General features: G+C 43.4%; 1 protein-coding gene across 3 annotated transcripts in view; it reads left to right on the forward strand.

The window, feature by feature from the left end:
* Window positions 1–11,984: 11,984 nt before the first annotated feature.
* The window catches only part of ZNF674 (zinc finger protein 674), a 29,519-nt gene continuing 15,281 nt past the window's right edge, over window positions 11,985–26,222 (forward strand). Inside the window, exons 1-5 of one of the 3 annotated variants that reach the window (XM_023634164.2) lie at window positions 11,985–12,512; window positions 13,264–13,371; window positions 15,216–15,260; window positions 21,131–21,257; window positions 21,578–21,673. In XM_023634164.2, coding sequence (XP_023489932.1) covers window positions 13,312–13,371; window positions 15,216–15,260; window positions 21,131–21,257; window positions 21,578–21,673 — 328 coding nt within the window. In that variant the 5' untranslated portion in view covers window positions 11,985–12,512; window positions 13,264–13,311. Of the gene's footprint in view, window positions 12,612–13,263; window positions 13,372–15,215; window positions 15,261–21,130; window positions 21,258–21,577; window positions 21,674–26,222 lie in introns of all 3 variants that reach the window. The other 2 variants (XM_070258607.1, XM_070258608.1) reach the window with 2 other exon arrangements.

The following is a 26,222-nucleotide window of genomic DNA, read 5'->3' on the forward strand; positions in this document are numbered from 1 at the left end:
GAGGTCAGAGAGCTAGCTTGCCCCTTTTCCACTGTGGGAGGATACAAGAAATCAGCCATCTGCAAACCAGAAGTGGGTCCTCACCAAGAACCCAACCATACTGGCACCTTGAGCTTGGACTTTCAGCCTCCAGAACTGTGAAAAATAAATTTCTGTTGTTGAGAAGCCACTCAGTTTATGGTATTTTGTTTAGCAGCTCAAGCTGATTAAGATAATATCCCTTGAGGTTCTTTGCCTGAATCAATTATTACATTGAGGTTTACAAAAGAGTGATTTACTAATTATATAATTCTTTCTATATTTATTAAGTGGCATTCTTCTATTAACAATTGCTGTAGTGAATACCGTGGTGCTCTGCTCAGATCTCCTCTTCAGGGCTGATACACCGTTCCCCAGCTTCTGGGAAAATCAGCTACTGACCTCACAGCTATGGCTCTCATTGGGAACCGCCCTCAGCTGCAGGGAACTACCTCACTCAAAGTTATGTCCTCACTCCCCAACCCCTGCCCAGGGAGCAGGCAGTGGTCAATGAGTGTCTGATGTAGGAATACAAAGGTTCAGTCCACTCTCCTCAATTTGGGACAACTCTAAGGGGCCATCCCCGCTCCAGAGCTCCCTGTAAGATTGTCTGAGGCCTCAGTTGCAACTGCATTCTGGGTAAATTCTCCCTCTGCCCAATCCTACCTTCCTCAACCTCTTACAGGTGTTCCTCCCCAATAAATCTTCTGTATGCAACTCTCCATCTCTGTTAACCTGGAACTCATTCTAAGACAAGAAAAGAGCTTTCTCCTTTATTCCTTTTACCTTATTTTGTTTGTTTGTTTTTGGAGTATCATTATGAACTCATGGATTTTTATTTATTTAATGTGTTACAATAAATTGCAGCTGTTTTCTTTTTGATGTTCAAATGATCTCAAATGTGGCCGGTGAAGGCCCTTCATGACGCCTCCTTTGGCCTTCAGATATGCCACATTAGTCTTTAAGTGTGTCCTTGCTTTCTAGCACAATAAGATAGTCCTTGTTCAGCACGTATTCTTCCAGCTTCAGACTCAGAATCAGACATTTCTCTAAAAATCCCTGGCTCCCTTTTTGTAGGAATGGTGCTTGGAGATCAAGATGGGGTCACTAGGGGTAAACTGTTTTCTTTTCATCTCATTTTCTAAATGTCTTTTTGCTGGTATACATAAATACAATTTATTTTTGTATAGACATTTCACTGTGGTCACGTTAGAATTAGAATCAAATTCTCCTCAATCTCAATCCATATTAGTTAGAAACATTTTCAGCTGCAAATAACAGGAAGCTAACTCACACCAGCCTAGGGAAATAAGATGTTCAGTTAGCTCATCTAACAAGGAGTCTGGTGACAGCCAGCCTGAAACAGATACAGTGGCTCGATGATCTTGTCAGGGACCCAGATTGTTACTATTTTACCACTTCTTAATTTTTTCTCATGCTTCTTGCCTCAAAACCACTTCTTAATTTAATTTGTTCTCAAGCTTCTCGCCTCGTTCTTACAAAATGACTGGCATACTACCAGATGTTATCTACATTTTAGGCAAGAATAAGGAAGGATAAAGAGGTTAATGGTTAATATATATATATAGTCTCTTTTCCAGGCTTTGTCTTTTTTATTTCAGAAAGATGCTTTCTCCATATAACCCCACTTATTATCAGACAGAACTGTCACAAGTCCAACTCTTGACATAAGGTAGGTTAGAAAATGAAGGGGTTTCATTTTTTTTTACTTCCAATAACTGTTAAAGAGAAAGGAAAGTTAGAAGGAGTCAAAAATGGATGTTGAAAGCATCCTCTTCTGGTATCTGCACTAAAGCCAACACTCTTCCCACTAGAAAAATTCTGTTAGCTAAAGATTTGACAAAGTGTGACAAAGCTTGATCCATGTAAAGAAGGATTCCTTTGAATAAAAAGACCTCAAGGTGCTTATATTTAGTATGTGCATCTGAAGACTGAAGCTATGCTATGAAAATGTGGTCGTTGTTCACTGGAGAAGAATTTTTATTTAATTTTATCAATGTAATTGAGGTATAATATTAATGTGATATAAGAAAAAATTCTAGCAAAAGCTGAATTATTTGTTTTGGACCAACTATCCTGTGGAAAACAACTAGAAAAGCTGGGAAAATATAAAAACATCTGTTTGCAGGCATCACAGAATCATTAAGGCATTAAGAATTTGTAGAGGTAAAATCCAGAAGTAGAGGGTAACCAAGAGAGGCTGCCTTTCCTCTCAAAGTCATCACCATTCTGCACATTCTATGAGTGAGAACTTTGGCTCAGAGACTTCAGCAGTCTTGTGTGGTCATAGAAAATTCCGGGCATGCCAATGCAGAGAGGCCTTTATAAACATCCCAAGATTTTAAGTGGAGTCAGTGTGAACTGAAATAGATCATTCCTAGAAATGAAGCTCAGATTTAAATTAGCTCAATACCTGATTGCATTAGGGTGAGAAGTCACAAACAAATTAATATCAGGAATTAAAAAGGGAACATCACCACAGATCTTACAGACTTTAAAAGGTCATTAGAAAAGATTATGAAAAACTTCTACTAAAAAATATGAAACTGAGACACAACAAGCTAAATTCTAACGAAAAGTGGTAACAAACTGACACGAGTAGAAAATCTAAATTGTTCTGTATCTATTATAAACATTTAATCCATAATTTAAAACTTTCCTATAAGGAAAACCCAAAGTTCACATGGCTTACTTGACAGATTTTATTAGGTAGCTAAAGAAGAAGCAACATCAATATTACACAAACTCTTCCAAAGAAAAGAAAAGAAGCGAACGTTTTCCATCTTGTCTTATGAAGTCAGCATTTCTTTGATCAAAGGACCGACAAGAACATTATAAGAAAGGAAAATTCAGCTCAACTTTTTCAAGACATTCTAAGGGAAACATTAGTACATCGAATCCATAAATATACTAAAAGATAATAGATCATTACTAAACTGGGTTTATTCTGGGAATGCAAACGTTTATAAATCAATTAATACAATATGAAACACTGACAGAATAAAGGAGAAAAATCACATCTCAATAGGCCAGAAAAATGAAAATTTAATAAATGAAACATCCATTCATATCAAAGCTTGTTTGCAAACCAGGGATAGAGGGAAACTTTCTTAAGCTGATAACTGATATCTATAGACATTTTTATAGTAAAGACTTCTTCCAAACACAAGTTATCTTTTCTCATACCAATTCTTTAGTTGATAGAAACTATAAAAATTAGATAAAATACCAAAAGACCACAGCTTTTTAAAGGCATCAGAGATAAGCCAAGGAAACCAGCATTAAAGAGGTCTAGGTGACCAAGTGAAGGGAAACACACTGGGGTGAGCTGCTTCTTTTTCCCTTGAGGCAGTTGTCAATTCCTAAGCTGTGTGGAGCCAAGGTGAAGAGTGGAAAATGGCAATTCAGAGCTTTGAGAAGTCTCATGAAGTAGGGTACAAAAATTGGATTTACTGCTTGCTACTAAAGCAGCCAGGACTTGAAGGTCAAGATCCAACAAAAAAGGAATCACGGAAAATTGAGCTCCAAATTGTAGGAATAGTTCAATTTCTAAACTACACAAGAGAAGATGTCATGAAGTCAAGCAGAAAGCAGCAACTAAGAGGCTAAAAACTTGAGCAGAGCTTTTAGAAGTCTCATAGTGATAGAGAGATAAAAATTAGAGGTCAGGGTCTGTCAGGCTTTCAGGTAAAACTCCTGAATGGCTTTGTCCTAGGAGGGGTAAACCAGAAATAGATCAGCCCTCATGAAAATGAAATAGAGCCTCAAATCATCTTAATCCTTGATGGGATCAAGGTTATCTGCTTCTACTATATCTGGCTGCCAGAAGAAAAGTAAACCATTTCTGCAGAATGATAACATTATCCAGAGAAATTTTTTAAAACTTTTCATATGCAAATTCTGGCATTCAAAAAAAAAAAATCACAGGCTGCTGTGAGTCAGATGAAGGAAACCAAGATAAAACAGATGATACAAACGCAACAATGATCCAAATATTTGAGTTATCAGAAACAAACTAAAAAAAAAGTATGATTACTATTCAAGAAATTAGCTAACAAAATGATATCTATTAGAAAGAATCAAGTGGAAACTCTAGAACTGAAAAAACACAGCTTAAATTAGTCACTAAATAGTTGTTAGACATAGCATAATAGAAGCTTAGTGAACTGGAAGAGAGAGAGAGTAGAGAATGTCCAGGTTGAAGCATTGTGAAAAAAAGTGATGAACAATAATGGAAAGAATGTAAGAGATGTGGGACATGGTGGAAATGTCCAATATGTGTTTAACTGGAAGGAAGAGATAGGAAAATCGACAAAAGATATAAAGCCATTGATTCAAGAAGCTCTACTAAGCTCAAGCAGAATGAATACATAGGAAATCATAACAAGACACATTATAGTCAAATTGCTGAAAACAGAAGAGAAAAAAGGAAAATCTAATTCAGCCAGAGAAAAAAGGCACATTGCCTTCAAATGAGAAACAATAAGAATGGCAGCTGACCTTTCAACAAACACAATGAAAACCAGAATACAATGAAATTATATCTTTAAAGTGCTGAAATAAAATGACTGCTAACCTAGAATTCTATTCCCAGGGAAAACATCCCTTTAAATGAAGATAAAATAAAATTAGTTTCAGAAAAACTAAAACTGATACAATGAATTGCCAGCAGACCTACACTAAAATAAATACTAAAGAGATTTCTTAAAGTTAGGAAATAATGATCCTAAAAAAATACAAGTACAAAAAGGAATGAAGAGTACTGAAAAAGATGCATATGTGAGTAAATCTATATAAAAATTGACTGTATCAAACAATTATAAGAATGCATTGAGAGGCTTAAAATATATGTAGAATTAAAATTCAGGCCTCAATAATACAAAAGGTAAGAGAGGATTGAGCCAAAATATTTTACATCATTGAATTGTGGAGGAAGCAGTAAAAGTATTAATCCATAGTAGACTAATAAATGAAGGGCGTATGCCATAATCTCCAGGGCAACCACAAAAAGAATAATTAAAGACTGCAAAACTAACAAGGTGATTGAAGAGAAACGGAATCATAAAAGTTAATTGATTAATCCAAAAGAAAGTAGGAGACAAAATGAGACAAAATAGATAAATAGTAAGACAATATATTGAAACATAAATATATCAGTAATTACTTTAAATTCAAACTGTCAGGCAGGATTTTAAAAAGCAGACTAACTATATGTGGTTTACAAGAAATATATCATTAACATAAGGACACAGGTGGAAAGGAAAATGATGGAATATGATATACAATGCAAATACTAATCAAAAGAAAGTTGGTGTAGTATATTAATATAGGGGGTTAAATGGTGATCCCCCAAAAGATATGTCCATGTCCTAAGCTCCAGAACCTGTGAATGTGACCTTATTGGGAAAAGAAGTCTTTGAAGATGTAATTAAGTTAAGAATTTTGAGATGAGATTATCCTGAATTACCCAGGTGGCCCTTAATTCCAATGACAAGTGTCCTTATAAAAGACAGAAGAGGAGAAGACAAAGAAGAGGAGAAGCCCATGTGAAAATGGAGGCAGGGATTGAAGTTATGCAGCCATGGGTCAAGGAGTGCTTGGAGGGGCCAGAAGCTAGAAGAGGAGGAAAGATTCTCCCCCAGAGCCTGTGGAGGCATTGCAGCCCTGCCAATACCTTAACTTTGCACTTTTGCCATCCTAAACTGTGAAACAATAAATTTCCATTGTCTTAAGCCACTAAATTTGTGCTAATTTGTTACAGTACCCCTAGGATATAAAGATTTTGGTTCTGGGAAATGGAGTGCTGGTGTAGCAAATACCTAAAAATGTGGAAGTGGCTGTGGAACTGGGTAATTGGCAGAGGATGGAAGAATTTTGAGAATCATGATAGAAAAAGTCCAGATTGCCTTGAAGAGACTGTCAGCAGAAATATGCACATTAGAATTAGAGACAATTCTGGTGAGAGCTCAGAAGGAAATGATGAACATGTCATTGGAAATGGAGGAAAGACGATCCATGTTATACAGTGACAGAAAACTTGGCTGAATTGTATTCTACAGTTATGTGGAAACCAGAACTTGTAAGCAATGAACTTGAATATTTAGTTAAGATTTCCAAGGAAAGTGTTAAAAATGTGGCCTGGTCTCTCCTTGCTGTTTAAAGTAAAATGCAAGAGGAAAGAGATAAATTAAGGAAGGAACTGTTAAGCAAAAAGAAACTAGCATTTGAAGATTTGGGAGGTTCTTGACCTACCCAGATTGCAAAGGATGCTAAAATTAGGAAATCTGGGGGTGGGAAAACATGCTCTGGAGAGAGGGCCAAGAGTGTAGCTGGATAACCTTTTGCTGAAAAGATTAGGTATGTGATTCATGGATCCACTCAACCATCTCAGCAGAACCCAGGAATCAAGGGGTGGAAATGGTAGTAGGCCCTCTCAGCCCTAGCGATCCACTAGCAAAATTTTTGCTTCCTGTGTCTACAACTTTAGCTCCACTACTATAGAGGTCTTAATTCTGAAGGGAGGAATGCTTCCACCAGGAAACACAACAGTGATTCTATTGATCTGGAAGTTAAGATTGCCACCCAGCCACTTTGGGCTCCTCATGCCTCTGAATCAACAGGCAAGGAAGGAAGTTATTGTGCTGGCTGGGGTGATTGATCCTGACTACCAAGGGGAAATTAGGCTGCTACATAAATGAAGGTAAGAAAGATTGTGTCTAGAATACTTGAGATCCCTTAGTGTCTCTCATGTCCTCTGGTAAAAGTCTATGGAAAACTACAATCACCCAACGCAGGAAGGATTGCTAACAGTCCAGACTCTTCAGGAATGAAGGTTTGGGTTACCCTACCAGGCAAAGAATCACAACAAGCTGAAGTGCTTGCTTAAGGCAAAGGAAATATGAAATGGTGATGAAAGAAGGTAACCAGTTGCAGAAACAGGGACTGTAATTGTTATGAATATTTCTTCCTTATTTTTATATGAATGTGAGATATATATTTTTTCTTGTTTTTTCCCCTCTCTTATCCCTTATCTTATTTCCTTGTCATCTAACATACAATGTATTAATAATAGTTAACTTGACATCACAATATTTAAGTTATAGGATATCAGAGAGAAGAGTAAATATCACCCAAAGACCTTGCATCCTCTTCCGGGGAAAGGGTTAGCATGTTTTTGGTTGTACACAGGATAGTTATATCATGTTAAGTGGAAGTGTGACTTTATTATTGTCTTTATTTGGAGCTTAAGTATGGTTTAAGGAGATGTGTATGGTGCCAAGACGACAAGGGTGGGCTATGATGGTTAGTTTTATGTGTTAACGTAGCTAGGCTATAGTATCCAGTTATTCAATCAAACACCAACCTACGTGTTGCTGTGAGGATATTTTATAGATATGGTTAACATCTATAATCTATTGACTTTAAGTAAATGAAATTTTCCTCAGTAATCTGGGTGGATCTCATCCAATCAGTTGAAAGGCCTTAAGAACAAAACTGAGCTTTCCCTGAGGAAGAAGAAATTCCACCCATGGATGGCAACACCACTTCTTGCCCAAGGGTTTCCAGCCTGCCAACCAATCCTACAAATTTCAGAGCTGCCTAGCCAGCCCCCAAAATCACTTAAGCCCATTCCTTGTATGTATCCTACTGAACCCTGACTGATACAATTAATATTAGATAAAGTAGACTTTAAGGCAAGAAGAATGATTGAAGATAAAGAGCAATATTTCAACAGGATAAAACTGTCAATTAACCAGGAAAATGTTACCATTTTCAACATATAAATATACATCTCTTTGAGCAGGAAGAAGCCATGCTGAAAACATGCTTCATGTAATAGCATTGAACATCTCCCATTCCCTGGCAATAGTCATTTGGGACATCACTGCTTGTAACTTCAGAGCCAATATTGTGAGGGAAGCAATAACACTCTCTACAACAAGCAAATATACTCTGTACAACAACAACAAAACTACATAGAATAGACACATGTCTGTTTTTGTCTCTAACTGCAGAGCAGGCTGTTCTAAGGGAAGCCTTTTTTCATTGTAACTGTGCTTGCTATTCGATGAAGGAAAGAAGAGCGCTTTCTGGAGTTGGTCATATTCATGTCTGACCAACCACTATTTGTCATTCTGCTTGGGATAAACCAGACTCTAGCCTTCTCTCATAGCAGGAAGTTCTACAGAAACCTAAGAGTTACCATTTCATCAACACAGGTGACCTCAGAAGACATGGAATGTGGCTGCTGAACCAATGGATGTAAAGCCAGATTCCAAGTTCATGTTCTTAATCTGAGCAATATGAACATTCTTCCCCCACACCCAGATGAGCACCCACTGGCCAGCTGCCAGGTTCAATCTGGGCAGACGATGGCAGCCTCCAATGAATAGTACAGCAGGGCTGACAATGACGCACTTCAGAGGGGAAGCCATGCCTCCATCTGTTCCTCCAACTTCAGAACACAGGGATACCTCCTTGCGTGCCTCAGCCTCTCACATTTCACACCACCCCATCATTGGCCTCTGTCAATGAGTTCTGTTCCCCCTCCCCACCTTGTGACTCCTGGAGTCCACAAGCTTTTCCAGAGCAGAGAGACCAGGAATCACAATTGTTCCTTTGGTGGACTTTCTACTGGCATTTTTGCCTGCAGTAAGTCACATGACTAACCATCACAGAGGCCAGAATGACAGATCTAAATGAATAAGTCTAGCCCAGCCAGATCTGGGTCACTTTTGGGGATTCTATGTCTCTTCTTGTCCCCTAAGTCAGAGTACATAGGCCCAGCATGATGAGTATCCCATTCATTATGATACTTTCTGATTGAAAGAGCAAAGTTAGGAGCATTTTCCACTAAGAATGTTACACCATATTCTAAATCACCATTCTGAGTCAAGGCATATCATTGGGCTCCCAGGAACCTTGACTCCCAGGATTCCGACTTAACCATGCTAAAATGGCAAGCTGTTTCAAAGCAATTCCAATCTCAACAAGGATATTCTCTTTACATTCAGGGGTTCAGTACTCTCTGTCTCTCTCTCTCAATCTGTTTGTGTGTGTGTGTACATGCCGTGAGTATGTGTGTGTATGAGAACCCAACTCCTCTGAGCCCTCATTTCAAGAATGAGGTAGACATATCTGCCCCTTCCTGTTTGGTCAGTGCCAACCAGAGTCCTGTTACAGAGGGCTCTGTATTAAATACCATACTACTCACCACTCACTTCATTCAACTGCATGAATGCCAGCTCTTTGTCATGTAGACAAATCATCCAATCACTCAGAGATTTCTTCATGGTACCAGTCTTGGGGAAACCCTATTATTATTTCCATGAATTGTCACATTTTTACCTGTACCTGACTTTCTCCAAAAGTCCTCCACCTGGTACATTGTATGATGATAAAATCCAAGGGATTGGGCTGCACCAGCTACCACAATGATATCTGGATTTGGTGGGCCCTTTTTCTTTAAAACTCAAAAAGTAGAGAAGCTGAGAGACCTAACAATGGGCAGCCTTGTCTCTCAGCCTCATTTTTTTATAGCGACACAGCCAAATTATCTGCCCATCCAGGTGTGCATCTGTGACCTCCAGACATTTTGACTACCCAGTGACTAGCCATCTGGGACCAAATGAACTGCCCATCCAGCAGTGTTTCTGGGACCTATAGACATTCTGGCCATACAATCATAAGGGCACAGGTTCACAGGGTCTGCTAGTTGAGGGGCATTTGTGGCCCACAGAAAATGCTGCCATTCAATCATGAGCACCGGTGATTTGTCCCCAATCCCAGAGAGGATGCGTCCCCCCCAACCCTTGGAGTGAAACAGCTCAACTTTTCTGCCATGTTCACTCCACATTAGGCACCACTGTCAAGCAAATGGCTCAATCAAACACCAGCAAGTATCATTGAGGCGGGAAGGGTCACAGACACACAGGTTAACAAAAAGTGCAGGTCTCTCATTCTCTCGTTATCCTGCAGAGAGATGTGCTTGGCCAGGTGCAGTTGGATGCACCAGGAGAGGGACCCCACACCCTGCTGACCTTCCTTTTCACAGCATGAGCATGAAAATGCCACTATAAGCGGAGGACAAATATTTGAGCGTGGGCGCCAGTTGTTCAGGGGAATGCTGAAAATGACAACTGCCCAGCAACCTTGTGGGGAGTTTAGATCATGAACAGCCCCTCACCCTATTTGGGGGATCAGGAAGTCACATGTCCCACCCAGCCCATTGTCAGGCAACCTAGAGGAAGCCTCTTATTATCCAGCAAATAATCCTTCCTGTCTCTCTACATGTTCTTTGGAAAGAGTTCTGTGGTGAAATACATTTGGAAAACAATGTATTCTACAGACTGTCTGGGAGGCCTACACAGTAAATTAGTATTCTAGTGGTTCCAGAAGTCCTGCCATAAAAAAATTTCTGAATAATGTCTCCCAAATTTTTATGATCATAGAATCCTTTACTCACATCATGCTTGTTAATAAGCCAGAGAACCAGCGTTTCATGGAACACAGTCTGTGAAATGCTGACCTAGGGCAGGCATGGCAAATAGATTTCAACATAATTGCCAACTCTGATTGGTAGAGGTAGTCTAGAACATACTGTTGAGAAGGATTCTAAGAGCCTGTCTGACCTCAGCCAGAAAGAGTACAATTATTGACAAACGAGAGCTGCTGTGTGTGTGGAAGAATATAATGGCAGCACAAGGGCGGCAGGTTTGCCAGTCTTGATCTAAGTCCTTTAGCTTCATTTTCCCTGACGAAAGATTCCTCTAGGTCAGAATCAGTGACAAGAATTCTTCCAGCAGGAACCCAACGTGGGAAATGAGTCTTGATTCATGATAGTTTGCTCGGCTTCACTGAGTGTTCAGAGTGGACCGGTCCCTCAGGAGGGTGAGGTTCTTTCTACTGATGGGAACGCTCTCAGAGGGGCCATACAAAACAAACCCTGGAATCCGCCTCCAAGCTCAGTACGCAGGGGACGACATTCCATACTCCAATGCCCCCATGAGTACAGCCTTGGCCTCTGAGGCCAGGGGCACTTGGACAGAACCTAAGAAGTTCTCCCAACTCATCTGAAGCCTCTTTGGCCCCATCACCTATGACTGTTTTGGGCTCCTCCACTGTGAGGCTGCTCAGGGCTTCGGAGCCCAGTACTCTGTACTGGGGGATTTGCTGTCTGAGACTTTGGTCTGTGAGTGCATGTATATGCACATCTACAAGTACATACACATAGAAGCGTGTACAAAGATAGCGGGAAGAATAAATTAGGGCTTATTTGATATCCAGGGGGTCTAGGGCCTGGAAAAGAAGAGAATTCCATAACACAAACCACTGTTACTTGCCTCAGCAGCTGATGTCTCAGATTGCAGAGGGACACTGGGGACTTCTGTAGGTCTGAACTTTGCTCCAGAAAGAGGAAAAGGGAGACAAATCTTTCAACTTTAATGGGATTTTCAATGATGCACCAGGTCTTGTCTGTTGACACTCCACAACATTCCCATTCCCATCCTCTCCGCTGTAATGCAGAGGCTGGGAGCACTGAGACTTTAGTTCTCAGACTCCCCTGTCAGCGTGATCTCTCTGTACGAAATTGGGAAGGAAGAAGGGAGGTAGAAGCCACACTTTCCCTCTAGCAGAGAGAGTGGACAAGTCCTCAAAGGCACTACAGGCCTTTATAGCAGGCCATGTTGCCACTGGCTGGCATCATCAGAGAGAACGGCTCTCTGCTACTTGACGCTCTGTTTGCAAAAGAGCAAAAACCAGATTCTCCCAGGACCCCAGGGTCCCAGAAACTGGAGATCTTCGATTCATTTCAGGAGAACAGGCGTCAAGGGGGTTTCTTTCTCATATGTGCAGGGCGCTGACCCTCCAGCTCACCTCCCAGGACAATTCCCCGACGGAGCCTGACCCCTGCCCTTTGACCCCTGCGCCTGAGACCAGAACACGGGTGGGATGGGGAGGCCCCGCCCCAAAATGGCCGCGCCCAAGTGCGGCTGTTGCCGGCAGCACGGCCACCGGCGTTTTCTCACTCTGGGGATCTAAAAGAAGCGGAAAGTGTGGCCTGGGGGACGGAGGGGCGCGCAGGACGACCGGGGAGAGGGCGCTCCGGCCTCGGAGGCGGCGGGGAGCAGGACCCTGCGACCGGCCGCGAGGAGCCCACTCGCCTTTCGGCGCCCTCAGACTTTCGTGCGACTCGTCCCGGAAAACGGTCGCACGTTCCTGGCGTTCTCATCTCGCCTCAAAGGGAAGCACGTCAGAATCATCGTGCCGGCCAGGCGCCGTGTTCGCCATTGGCAGCGGCGGACTCGACTCCCATCCCCGCCCCCACCTAACGGCTGCTGCGCCTGCGCCGCGCCCCGACCTCGGGCCCCCCGGGTGCCGGGGAGCGGAAGTGCTCTGCTGACCCCGAGGGCGGCGCGAGTTCACGCTGCCTGTTGTTATCCGCCCAGGGACGTCGGACTGCTGGTGTCGCTGTGAGGGAGGCGGGGTTGGCGATACGCGCGATGCGGGGGTCGGAGGGGCCAGGGGTAACGGGCTCGCGCCCCCGAGGGTGGAGTGGCAGGACCGTGGAGGTCAGCGAGTGATTCATTGATTCATTCATTGATTCATGCAGCGAGTGCTCACTGAGTGCCTAGTAAATACGAGGCCCCGTTGGGTTGCACCCTAATGTCCACAGTAGCCCTGTGAGGGAGGTGCTACGCGTCTCTTCATTTTAGAGAGAGAAAGCAAGAGGGGAAAGGCTCGGAACCTGTCCAAAGGCGCACAGCTAGGAAAGCGGGGCATCCTTTTTCTTTGTGCTTTTTTCCTCCTGGCACTGATCCCTTTCGAACGCACCCTGTGATTTCTTTATCATGTTTGTTACTGACTGTCTCCCCAGCTAGAATCTTGCTCCGCAAGATCGGGGAGCTCCTACACTTTGTTCACTGAGGTCTCTGCAACACGTAGAGCAGTGGGACAGGCACACAGTAGGCGCTCACCTCTTTATCGAGTGAATAAAGGCCCAGAGGAGGCAGGCAGTTGGTTCCAGAGCCCGGGCTCTGAGGAAGTCAGACAGTGCCTAGCTCCTCGTCTGGCGATAGTTGAGCTCTCGATAAATGTTAACTCCTAAAATGAGGACGAGGCACTGCGCCTCCTTGTGTCCAGGAAAACATTTGGGTTTTCCTCCACTTCCCTGCATCATCAGGGTTGCTGATTGCATCTCCTGTGTGGTCATTGTCTTTCCAGGGTCGGGCTGCGTAGCTGAGACCAGTGCTCGCCTTCACGCTCCAGCTTATGTGCCCTGGGCTCCGATTGTCAGTCTCCGGAAGAGCAGTTGTGAGGCCTCAGGAGGAGGTGAGTTCCCCGGCCCGAGGGAGACCTCTGGTGCTGAAGTGAGGGTCCCAGCTGAGAGGCCCTTGGCTCTGAATGCTTTGGTCCTGGCTCCTGAGGAGCAAGAGAGCTCCTCTGAGGGGAGTTGGAGGAGAAGCCTCAGCCCAGAGCCCAGACGCAGAGGCTCAGGGCAGAGGCAGGAGGCTCACAGGAACGAGGTGGTAGAAGAGCTGGCCGTGCAGTGGCCTCTGTCCCTCCGGCCAGCAGACAGAGAGCAAGGCGGCCATGCTGGCTCAACTTCCAGCACCATCAAGGGTGGTGTGATGGTGAGCGGTCGGACCCCTGTTGCAGGAGACAGAGCTGAAGGGCGCAGCTGGATGGAGGGACGCTGCCCTGAGGGCAGGTGCCCTGCTGTAGTGCCTGCAAGGGGGGGGGGGGGCGGGATGAGGCGGGGAAGGATCGCTGCCAGCCTCACAGGACTTCTGTCCTGACACTGCTGTGCCCACACCATCCTGCTGCCCTCTTTTGCCCTTGCCCGTTTCTGCATTTGAGTCAGTCCTGTACTAGGAACATCTCACCCTCCTCTAGCGGAAATGTTGACTCTCCCTCCATCTTGACTAAAGTGCAGAAAAGGTTCTTTTCTGTAAGTTTACTTTCTGTTTTTCTTTTGGTTTGTGCAATTTCAGAGTAGTCTGCAGGCATGTGATCATCCAGGTCTGCCGCCTCATTTTGATGCCAGTGTAACTGGGCCTGAGAATGTGACTTGTAAAGCTACGAGGCGCTGAATGCCTTTGTCCTGATGCTGCTGCAGGGGTTGCTCCAGTGGCCGCGGTTACTCTGCCCAAAAGCTCTTTAGTGACACTTTCCTTTCAAACTTCCAAGCAGGGAGGAGCAGGACAGTCAAATGGAAATCATGGGAAAGGAGGAAGTGCGGGGGTGGGAACAGGGTGGTGGTGGGCCTGCAAGGGGCAGAGGGGGCAGGGGGCAAGGTCAGTGGTTTCCAGCTCCCTGTGGAACTGACCAGTGCTGGCTCTTCACCTCCTCCTCCGCCCTCTCCTCCCCCCAGGGCTCTCAGCCCTGTTTTCTCTCTCTCCTGCAAACCACAGCAAGGTGTCCCTGTCCTCCACACTTTGTCCAGGGTCCTACACCTCTAGGGCTCAGCGTGAGCATAGGTGATTTGTAATCATTTTTAATATTCATTTTACTAGTAATTAGTATTCACTGTCACAAATGAGAAAATGCAAGTACCCAGCAGAGGACAGGTGAAATCACCACTCAGAGGTAAGCAGTGTCTGCAGTGAAACAGATGCTCTTCTAGACTCTCTTCCTCAGTTCGGACACACTGCTGAACAAGTGGCATCGTGCTGCACTTGCTTTTTTGGAACCTGCTTTTAAACATGTTGAGAAATGCAAACAAGATTCCATAGCATTTTTAAAGCCCACGAGGTGTCCCGTTGTGTGTGTCTTATTTTTTAACTGAGTCCCCTCTGCTGGAGGTTGAGTTGCTTCCAAGTTTCTGGATGCTGCAAACAAGTTAATATCCTTGCGGCTTTGTGCTCATTTGTGATGATTGCTTACTTAGGGTGCATTTCCAGGAATAGAATTCTTGAGAGAAAGGAGGTGTCAGGTTGTTAATGGCTTCTGGGTAGATGTCTTTAAACACAAGCCATACATCCGTCCAGGAAGAGAAAAAAGATTCTGTGTGCAAAAGCCACATGATCTTAGCCATGTCCCACGGGGACAGGCTAGAGCTACGAGGCCGTGTTTGCAGGTCATTCTGACGGTTCAAGGAAGATTCTTACTGGGCTGGCGATGATGGTCTCAGGGCTGTGTGCACTGATCTCGACCCTCTAATCCTGCCTTTGTAGATCTCCATCCTTTGTCCGGGGCGGAACAGGATGGCCAACGCCCAGGTGAGTTCCTGATTACCCCTTCTTTGTCTCCAGTGAACTGGAGGCAGCTTTTGGGAATCTGTATTGTAACCTTGAAAAATCTGTGTCTTCTTTTCCATCTCAGAGAAGATTGTTTAAATACATACACTTAGCGTCCTTCCAGTTCACTTTCTTCTTTTTATTAGGTTTAAAATAAAGTAAATCCATGCTTAATGTTTTAATATGCATATAAAAATAGTAGCCCAAACATCCCCATTTCTTCTCCCGCACTCCCAAGTTCTTCCTCAGGGATGCCCACTGTTAACAGTTTGGTGACAGCGTTGTGAGCATGTACATCCGTTTAATAAGCCGAAAACAGACGCACATGTGAAGCTGTGTGCATTTTTGCACGAATGCCGTCATACTCCCCTACCCATCTTGCTGCTCCCGCACGTTTATCTTCTGGATGTTGTTCCTCGTCAGTATACAAAGATGATCAGTTCCTGTTGTGTGGTCTGGCTGTATCATTTAACCATTTCTCTATCCTTGGATATTTTTGATTTGAATGTTTTTAGTATTATAAACAGTGCCTCACGAGCAACTTTCTGTGTGTCTGTTTGCTCAGTACTACAAGTATTATGGAGGTTATACATGGAAATCGGATTTTTAACTAACAGGTGCTCAAACCTTAAATGTGTCCTTCCACATCCTTCAAAATTACTCCTCTTCCTGATTTTTAAAGACCAGATAATTTCTATGTTCCAATTTTCCAGGCTGTTGAGAGATGAGAAAGCACCCAATTAATTTTATAAAGCCACTTAACTTTAAATTTGATGGAGATACTACAAAAAGGAAAATTATAAACCAGTTTCACTTAAGAATATGGATGCCAAAATTGAAAAAATATCCTGAACAGAACATTAATGAATTGAACCAAGCATTTGTAAAGTAATGCATGCACAAGGTAAAACTTTCAAATGAGAGCTCTGCTCCACAGAGGGTGGAGAACAATTCTGTCCCCAGTCCGCCGTCTCCTCCTTTACTGGTGCATGCGTTCTTCCAGAGATCACGTGTGCGTGTCGTTCTGCCTAGACAGAGGAATCACTTTTCTTTTTCTCCCTCTCTTTTTTTATTTTTTACAAATTGGAGAACATTCTAGTCCTTAATGATGCTTCCAGTGCACTTGTACAGAGTCTGTCCCAGGGATTCTGAAGTGTGGCACTATTGCCGTTTTGGGCCAAATTATTCTTTGTTGTCTGGGACTGTCCTGTGCATTGCAGCATGTATGGCAGCGTCCCCTGGCCTCTATTGACTGGATGCTGGTCGTACTCCCTCCTCCGGTTTTGGCAACCAGTGTGTCTCCCCACATTGCCAAATGTCTCCTGGGGGACAAAATGACCCAAGGTTTAAACCAGCGGTCTACCCCGTTTACAAAAATGGCCACTCGATGTTCTACTGGATGGAAATACCATTTGTTATTTACCTTTCTCCTAGTGAGGTACATTCGGGCTATTTCTAGTCTTTGGCTACTGTAAGCAACGTAGCAGTGAATATCCGTGTACACTCCAGTTGTCTGCATGTGAGTACATCTTTCTAGAAGGGAGCTTTCTGGGTCCGTGACTACAAGAATCTTGAACTATGATTCAAGATCGTCAAATTGCCCCCCAGATAGTGTGTTCTGTGCACTCCTAGCCACCATAGGATGCCTTTTCCCATGAACAGGCAATCACAGTGATTCTCGCAAACATGGTGAGGAGAGAAAAGAGTGGTGCATTTTAATTTGCATTTTTGACTTGAGCGTCTTTTCATATTTTAAACACCATTTGTGCCTTTTCCTTTCAGATGTTTATTCGAGTCATTTGCTCGTTTTTTCTCTTGGGTGTGGAATTACTTTGATTGCTGATTGCCAGCTCTTTATGCTAACATAATAAGTAAATCAGACCTCTGTCATATATGTTGTAAATATTTTTTCATGATTTGTCATTTGTTTTGGCTTGGATTATATATCTTGGGGAATAGACACTTAAATTTTTTAAACGTGGTCTAATTTCACAATCTTTAGTGGCTTCTAGATTTCATGTATTGCTTAAAACGTCTTCTGCAAGTCAAGATTATAAAAATGTCATTTTAATTATGTGGAAAAACAGTGGTTAATGAATGATGGTGGCACAGTTGTCTCTCCGTCTAGATGGAAACAAAGCTCGACTCTTCTGCATATAAAAGTAAAATTCCAGACTGATTAAAGAACTAAATTTTTATTCGAGAGATTAGAGGAAAGTTTCAGAGGCTATTTATATAACCTTGCTCAGTGCAAGAAATATTTTTAATGAAGATGCCAAACCCAGAAACCATGAAGAGCAAGGTTGTCAGATTAGATTGCATTAGGATGTTAAAATCTGTACGGTCAAAAGACGTTTGAGAAAATACATGTGGTACGTATGACACACAGAGGATTTATAGACAGACAATGCAACCGATGGTACAAAAAAGACCTAAACTGTGCTAGAAAAGCAGTCAGCCGATAGGACAGGCAATGTTTAAGAGAAAAGGGGGATGCCGTATGAAAAGATGGGTACCCTCCCTAGTTTTCAAGACCAGAAAACAGGGCTCGTGTTTGGTCCTCCTTTTCTGTGGCTTTCTGACAAATGAAACCAGTCTCAGCCCTTCTACTGTTTGCCTTCCAGGTGTGTGTGTGTTGTGTGTGTGTATACAAAAAACCCAAAACTTTGCATGGATTGCTTTTCATGAAAATGTACCCCTAATATACATATTCCGAAATTTGGCTTTTTTTCCTTTAACAAAAGTATACCAGACATCCTTTCATGTCGGCCAGTTTTTATAATGGCTGTTCTAGAGTACAGCGAGTATAGCCGGAATGCTGCATGTAACCACTCTGTCATCCTCCCAGGCCAGAGGCAGTTTGTTTATAATCAGGGGTCATTTTTATCATAAGCAGTGTTGCCTGGTAATGTAGCTGTCATTCCACCATTACTGGATTCCCAGGAGCACAGGACATTCAGGGCCATCTCTCCCCTTCCTTTTTGCTGATACAAATCCTGCTGCCTTGAACATCTTTATGGGCTTATAAATGGTTCAGTAGCATAGAGTCCTGTAAATGCAACTACTGGTGAAAATAGGAGGAAAAAACTTAGTAGGACCTGCCAAATTACCTGTCAGCCAGCCTTCGATGAGAATACTCATGTTCCAGTACCCTCGTGAACAGTGGCTCTCTGTCTTGTGAATATTTACCAGTCTTACAGGTACAAGTCAACATCTTACTGTTTAATTAGCATGTATTTGAACTTTAGTGAGGTTTATCATCTCTTTCTATGTTTAGTAGCCACTTATATTTCTGTTGCTGTGGATTTTTGTCCATTCTATTGAGTTGTGTTTGCTACTGACTTATTGGAAGCCTAGGGGGAAATCCAGAGAGGGCAGTGCCGTGTGATAGGGTATTTGCAGTGTGCATTTTGATGTGCTTTAACCAGTTGCTCCCCCACCCCCTGGAGGCAGTAAAGTTTATAACTTCTTTGGTGTTTTTCGCCACGCTTGACTGCACTGGGTCTTATCAACCTTCTTAATGTTTAAGAACCTGAAGGGTATAAATAAGTCCTGGCGATCTAATGCACAGCATAGTGATTACAGTCAACAGTGCTGTATTATAAACCTCAAAGTCCTAAGAGACGAGATCTTAATTGTCCTCACCACGAAAGAATAAATGATAATAATGTGACGTGGTGGAGGTGTTAGCTAACGCCACAGGGCCATCATCCTGCAGTATATAAATGTATCAAGTCGACATGCTGTACACCTTAAACTCATCCGATGTTGTAAGTCAGACGCATCTCCAGGAAAAGAAGAATCTGAAGGTTGATAAATGGTATCCTATTTGAAATTTACTTCACATTCCCTCAGGTACATGTATTAGCTTGTGGTCTTTTTCTTAATGATGTGTTAGAATTTTAGTGCATGAAGGAAATTAGATCATTGTTATGTATCTTACAAGTATTTTTACCACCTTGATATTAATGTTTGAGAATTTTTAAACTTTCTTTTTGCTACTTTAGAAATTCCTAATGTCTAGGTAGTCACGTTTATCAGTTTGGCTGTATGTCTTCTGAATTTGGGGATGGCTCAGAAAGACTTTCGCCACTCTAAAATTGTAGAAACGTTTAACTCATCTATTAGTTTTATGGTTATCTTGCACACATTTAAATCTCTAACTCATCTGTAATTTATTTTGGACTTTGGAGTGAGATAGCGAATCCAGTTTTATGGTGTGTCTTTTCCCCACAGAAATTCCTAGCCGGATTTTCCTAATGGCCTTTTCGGCCATGATTTGAGATCCTTTGATTATGAACTGAATTCTGACCCTGTATGTGTAGGATCTGTTAGTGGTTTTTAACTTTTGCCATCATTGAAGTATAAGACTGAGTTAGTGTTAATAAAACCCTTCTGCTCCTTAGGGAAATAAGACCTTGAGTTAACCTGGTTTTAGCCTTGTGTCACTGGAAACCTGATAATGTGGAATGAGGCTGTGTTACCAGGCGTTCTTACTTGTGGTAAAAATGACTCCAGAGTGGCAAACTGCTTCTGAACTGGCAGCACTGTGAATAACTGTGCATAGCTAGTGGGAAGCCACAGACTTGGGTTCCTGAGTTCTGTGTAACTTTTATAACTGGGCATGTCCTTTGCCAGGCCCCTGGAAGAGGTGCCCAGGGGCCTGTGACAAGAGATGCTGGTCTATGGAGCAGCTTTGGGCTTCTCAGCCAGATGTTTCCTGCACTCAGCTTGTGGTCTTGTTGTTGTGCACCTCAGTTATCACAGGGCAGCGTGGCGGGGCCTAGTCTGGGCTCATAGCTACTGGATTGGACTAAGACTCCTGCTGGTGACACATGCCTGTCATGCCCCTTCTCCATGCTGTTTCCTGCCTCCTGCATCGTATCCTTCTGCAAAGCTGAGTGAACTGGTGCCACCTATGGCCTTTTGGGCCCTTGTGGGTGCAAAATGTCTCATTGAATTTAAGACCACTGAGTGTGGGTAGGACAGGATGGGACCCGGAGCATAAATAAATGGATTATGGCTCTCTTATAGGAATCCAGGCACTTAGAGGAGTAAACTCTTGTTTGGCTATGACAAGCCAAACACAGATCCTTTTTTACCTCAATCTGCTGACCAGGCCAGACACAGACCTGTTCTTTGTCTCATGACTGATTAGCTAAGATTGGCACTGTGGGTCGTGATTGAGGAGCTGTGTTTAGAATATTCTAGTCGTATATCCTCTGCAAAGCCTTCTCTGTCACTGCCCTTGGGAGCCAGCCCTCCTCACTGCCTCCCTCCCTCCCTTTCATATGTGAGTTTCCAAGTGTTGTCTTTCTCCTTCTACTGGACTGAAGCTCCTTCAGTTCAGGAGGTGTGTTTGTTTTTATTAATGTTTATATCCTCTGGACTTGCCAGCTTGGTCTCTGTTCAATAAGTGTGTGTTGAATGAATGATTTCCAGGGAAAGATATTTCTAACACCCAATCTGTTTTCCTATAAAGTTTAAAATAATTTTAGCTACATAAACACCCTGTATACTATACCGTGTCAAATTGTGGACGGTGAGCAGCTCAAGAACAATTCTAGAGAGAAAGGCAATGCAGTGTAGTATTGAAGAATGTGGGTGTGGAAACCAGACCAAGTGGATTTTAATCCCCAATTCCTAGCTGTGTGACCCTGGGCGAGTGACTTTACACTCTGGGTGCCTCACTGTCCTCATCTGTCAGGCTTCTCCTGGGTGGTGGGGAGGGTCAAAATCCTTACTACACGTGAAGGACTTAGGATGGGCACAGAGGAGGCACTTGACGAACTTGAAATGGTCTGCCTGTCCGCTAGCCGATCACTGAGCTAAAGAGCAATGTGCTGTTGCAGGAATGCTTGACCTTCAAGGACGTGTTTGTGGACTTCACCCTGGAGGAGTGGCAGCAACTGGACGGTGCTCAGAAGAACCTCTACAGGGATGTCATGCTGGAGAACTACAGCCACCTGGTCTCTGTGGGTGAGGGACTGCTCCACGGTGTGACTAGAATGCTCCCACTCGTGTCTCCCTCTCTCATGGCTGCAGGCTCAGGGGCCTCTGAAGCCCTAAATGAGCTTGGGCCTAGGGCTCACTGTCAGGGATTCATAATCCCGTTGGCACCCCGCACAGGTTGTTTGTGCTCTCATCTTCTCTGTGAATGTTCTGCTCTGAGGGGCAAACAGCTGTGCTTGTGGGGCAGTCACCGAGGCTGGACCACCTTCAGCCTGCAAGGGTGGGCCTCAGTTCTCGAATGCCTCTGGCATCAATCACGAAGTCCTGTGTCATTTTCCCATCCACAGGGTACCTAATGGCCAAACCAGATGTGATCTTCAGGTTGGGACAAGGAGAAGAGGCTGGGATGGCAGGCAGAGAAACCCCAATGCAGAGCTGTCCAGGTAAGCACATGCCGGGCCATTCAGGCCAGGGCAAGGGGGACCTAGTAGGTCAGTGAGAGCGTGGCCTCGGGGGCGCCCCCAGGAGCTCTTCTCAGAGCCCCCAGACTTGGGGACACATCTTGGGTCTGATGGAATGAGCTGCTGTAATAGCCACACGATGCCCCCACCTGCCACCCTTCTCCAGTCCCCTTGTTCTTGCTTGGGGTGCAGACAGAGGGCAGCCACTGCTCTTCTTTAGATCCTGTCTCTACGTTCCAGCATCCTGGGTGGCTACTGAGAAGTGCTGAGCCTTTTCCCCTTCCTTCTCTCCCTGCCTTCTGGAAGCTTTTGGGGTTTCCCCCCTTACTTGCGCATTTGCGTTTTCATCAGGAGAGATGTGGGTGGAGGTGAGATGGTTCCTGTTTATTTGGCGTACTGGGGGCCCTTTAAGGCTGAAATGTGGAGTCTTTTCTTCAGTCTCAGGGAACTTCTCCTACCTGGTTTATTGGAGTGGGTATGGACAAAAAGGCTTTGCTAGTGGCTTTCACGTGTACCAGGCCAGGTACCCACCATGTCCCTGCCTGCCCTCACGTTGTGGCTGAACAGTGTCACCCTTCACACAGGTCTGTTTGTTCTTCTTATTTCCTCAGACTCTTCCAGTCTGACTTGATACCGCCTGTTGTCAGATTCCTCCTCTTATCAATACTTCCCTCCCACTCAACTATATTGTCTTTTGTATTATCTTTATTTATTGAAAAAAGAAAGAAACTTGAGAGGACGTTGCTCCCACAGTGGCATGCTTCCGTGAGCACTGTCTCAGTCCGGGGCAGAGCTGCTTTTTCCCTTAACTCTGGGCCCCCGACAGGGATCCAGAAACTCTTCAGATGTTGGTCTTCCTCTTTTTCTCTCCCATTCACCATGGCCACTCCACAGGCCCGTCCTGAAGAACGCTGTGACTGGGTCAGGCTGGCCCGTGGACCAGCAGCCTGGGCATCTCCCAGGCTCTATTAGAAATGCAGACTCTTGGTGTCCACCTCAGATTTTCTGAATCTGAATCTGCTTTTCATCAGCCGTTTAGAGCTTAATTTCAGAGCTCTAGCTGTACTCAGACACTGGCCCAGCTCATCCCAGGTGACTCCCGCATGGCTTCCTCAGAGCCCACTCCTTCTTGGCAGATGCACTCTCTCTCTGTCTCTGACTCTCAGAGCCTCCCTGTGCTGGCGTGCGCACAGCCTCTGTTGCTTCTCCCAGGGACGTTGTGGGCTACAGTTTCCTCTTTACTGCATGCTAAATCCCACATCTGCCACCTTGTGGAGATTCATCAGGATTTCTGGTCTGCTCATGGCACACTTTTTCCTACTTCCAGTGTTTCCAGGAATCGTAATGACTATGAGTCTCATTCTCATTTCAGTGGTATCCTGGAAGGGGGAAAAACAAACTCAGAGGCACAGTCCACCGTCTTGAGTCACAGTTCCCTTTCATTAAAAACTGCCTTGTGTTAAAAGTAGTGCAGGCACATGTTGGGTCTCAGAGTGCATAGCTGTACAGGATACAGATAGTCTTAGTGCATCCCCAGTCACCTCCCAGGGCTGCCTCTTCTCAAGCTTTCTGTTTTTCATTCTTCTGATGACCGCCTCCATGGGTCCAGGGAATACCTTCATGCCTGCAATCTGGCGTTTTCACTTTTATCTTTCCTCTAGGAAAAATACAGATTCAGCTCAATCACACTTTGCTCTTCTGCTCCCCAGCTCTTCACAATGTTTGTTAAATTCTTACTTTTAGCTTCCTTATTGGTTACATGTGTAGCATTAAATAATGTAGCTGAACTTCCGTTTTTGCATTCTATTTGGTAACTTTCTTTAATTAAACCCATCTAAGTGCCTGTGGCTTATTTCTCTGCCTGGAACACAAACCCCTAGAGACAAGAGTCTGCATCTTATTCTTACTTATGCAGGTGTGGGGCTGGTGGACGACATCCGATAATTACTGATTTGATTGGGTTGGACGAGGGCACAGGGAGGAGGTTTGTTAGTTATCCAGAGTCCAGTGGTTAAGAGCTTGGTCTTTGGAGCTCATGGCCTGGATTTAGATTCTGGCTTCTTCACTCACTAGTGTCACTCTGCACACATGACTTAGCCTCTCTCTCCTGTTTGTAGAATGGGACTGATGCTAGAACGTCCAGGATTATCAGAATTTAATGAGTTGACAAGTGTAAAGCAACTAAAAGGGTGCTTGGCATACAGGGAGCTCTTAAGAAATGGTGTCACTATTTTATTGTAGTTATTAGTGATATGGAATATTGTTTAATGCACGGTTGTTAACCAGAGGTGTATCACTTAGTGACCTGTGGAAGGAACGTCAGGATACTCACGAGTAGACCCCACACTCTAGTAACTGTTTCAGAAAGCCTGAGATGGACTGGTTATGTGCATTTTGAGTAATACTCCAGATAGTTCTGATGCCCATGTCTAGTTCAGATCCACTGCTTTAAATATCCCCTAAGAGGGGTTCAAAGGCCCGGGGAGACATGACAAGGCTGTCACCCAGGAGCGCAGGATCTGGTGTGATGGGGACAGGAGCACATGGACTCGCTACTGACAATTGATTCTCTTCCCCCTCCTCCATACTTCAAGCTACTTCCAGAACTGTATGTTCCTCTGGCCCCTGGTGAAATCTCTGACAGTTCCTATAAATTCTCTGGTGGTTCTGAGATAATAAAAATCTTCTAGGAACTGTTAGTCTCAAAAGTAGTCTCATTGTCGGGGCCGGCTCTGTGGCCGAGTGGTTAAGTTCAGGCACTCTGCTGCGGCGGCCCAGGGTTCAGATCCTGGGCGCAGACATGGCACCGCTCGTCAGGCCACGTTGAGGCGTCGTCCCACATCCCACAACTAGAAGGACCTGCAACTAAGATATACAACTATGTACAGGGGGGGTTTGGGGAGATAAAGCAGAAAAAAAAAAAAAAGATTGGCAACAGTTGTTAGCCCAGGTGCCAATCTTTAAAAAGAAAAAAAAAAGTAGTCTCATTGTAGTAATAAAAATTGTCCAAGCCCATGTAGTAGTTCAAACTTTGAAGTTGATTGAGCTTTTCACAGAAAGAACTTTTACCTCTGTTAATTTTCTCTATCATTTGTTTTCTGTTTTGTTGATTTCTCCTTTTACTTTTATTTCCTTTTTACTTTTTCTACTTACTTTAGGTTTACTTTGTGGTTCTCTATCCAGCTTCTTTTTTCTCCAATGTTTTATTATGAAAATTTTCACATGAAACAAGTGAAAGAATTGTAGTTTGAGCACCCATATAATACCACCACCTAGGTTTAGCTATATTTGCCTTACCTCATATCTATCTGCCTAGCAATTCCCCTCTCCTTCCATCAGTACACTTTATTTTTTATGTGTCTTGCATTTCAAAGTAAGTTGCAGAGATCAGTACTTCACCCCTACGGGCATATCATTAGCTCGAATACCTCCACAGGCATATTATTAACTCGAATTCAGTATTTGTTAGTGTTTTGTCTATCCTTAATGCTTAATAGGTAGTTTGATAAAAAGAAATGCATAAATAGCACAATATGATATTGGGTTGTATGTGGTAACATAATTCACCTATGTTTTTTCCTTGTATTGTCATTATATATTTATTTTAAAGTGAGATTTATTGAGGTATAATTTATATACCATGGAGTTTATTTTTCTTAAGTACAGTTCTGTACTTTTTATAAATATATAGTCATGTAACCACCACCACAATCAGGATACTGGGCATTGGCATTCCCTAAAACGTCCCCTTCTGCCCCTTTACAATTCAACTTCTCCCGCACTTCCCAATCTGATCTTGTTCTAGTTTTCTTCTTTCTAGAATGGTGTATAAATGAATCTTAGAGTATGTAGCCTACGTGTCTTGCTTCTTTCACTTACCTTAATGCTTTTAGGGTCATTCATGTTGTGACATGTATCAGCAGTTTGTTCCTTTTTGTAGCAGAATAATGTTCCATTTTGTTTATCCATGGACCAATTTATGCACATGTGAATTATTTCCAATATTGGGTTGTTATGAAAGAAGGTGGTATGAACATTCATATTCAGGTCTTTGTATGGATATATATTTTCATATTTCTTGGGTAAATATCTGGAGTGGGACTGCTTGGTCACATGTATGTTTAACTTCACAAGACACCGCCAAACTGTATTTTTAACACGACTGTACCATTTTGGTTGCCCACCAGCCACAGAGGAGAGTTCCAGGTGTTTTGCGTCCTTCCCAGCACTTGGTATTATTAGTATTGGTGGTCTTTTTAGTAGCTGTAAGAGTATCTCACTGTGATTTTAATTTGCATTTCTCCAGTAACTAATGTTGAGGATCTTTTCATGTGCTTATTTGCCAGCTGTACATCTTTGGTGAACTGTTTGTTGTAATATTTTGCCATTTTTGTTGTCATTAAATTGTGAGAGTTCTTTATATATTCTGGATGCAAGTCCCTTATCAGCTATGTGTTTTCCAAGTATTTACCCCCAAGCTGTGGCTTGTTTTTATCTTAACAGTGTGTTTCAAAAAACAGACATTTTTAAT

Source organism: Equus caballus, chromosome X, assembly GCF_041296265.1.
Source record: "Equus caballus isolate H_3958 breed thoroughbred chromosome X, TB-T2T, whole genome shotgun sequence".
Taxonomy (NCBI): Eukaryota; Metazoa; Chordata; class Mammalia; order Perissodactyla; family Equidae; genus Equus; species Equus caballus.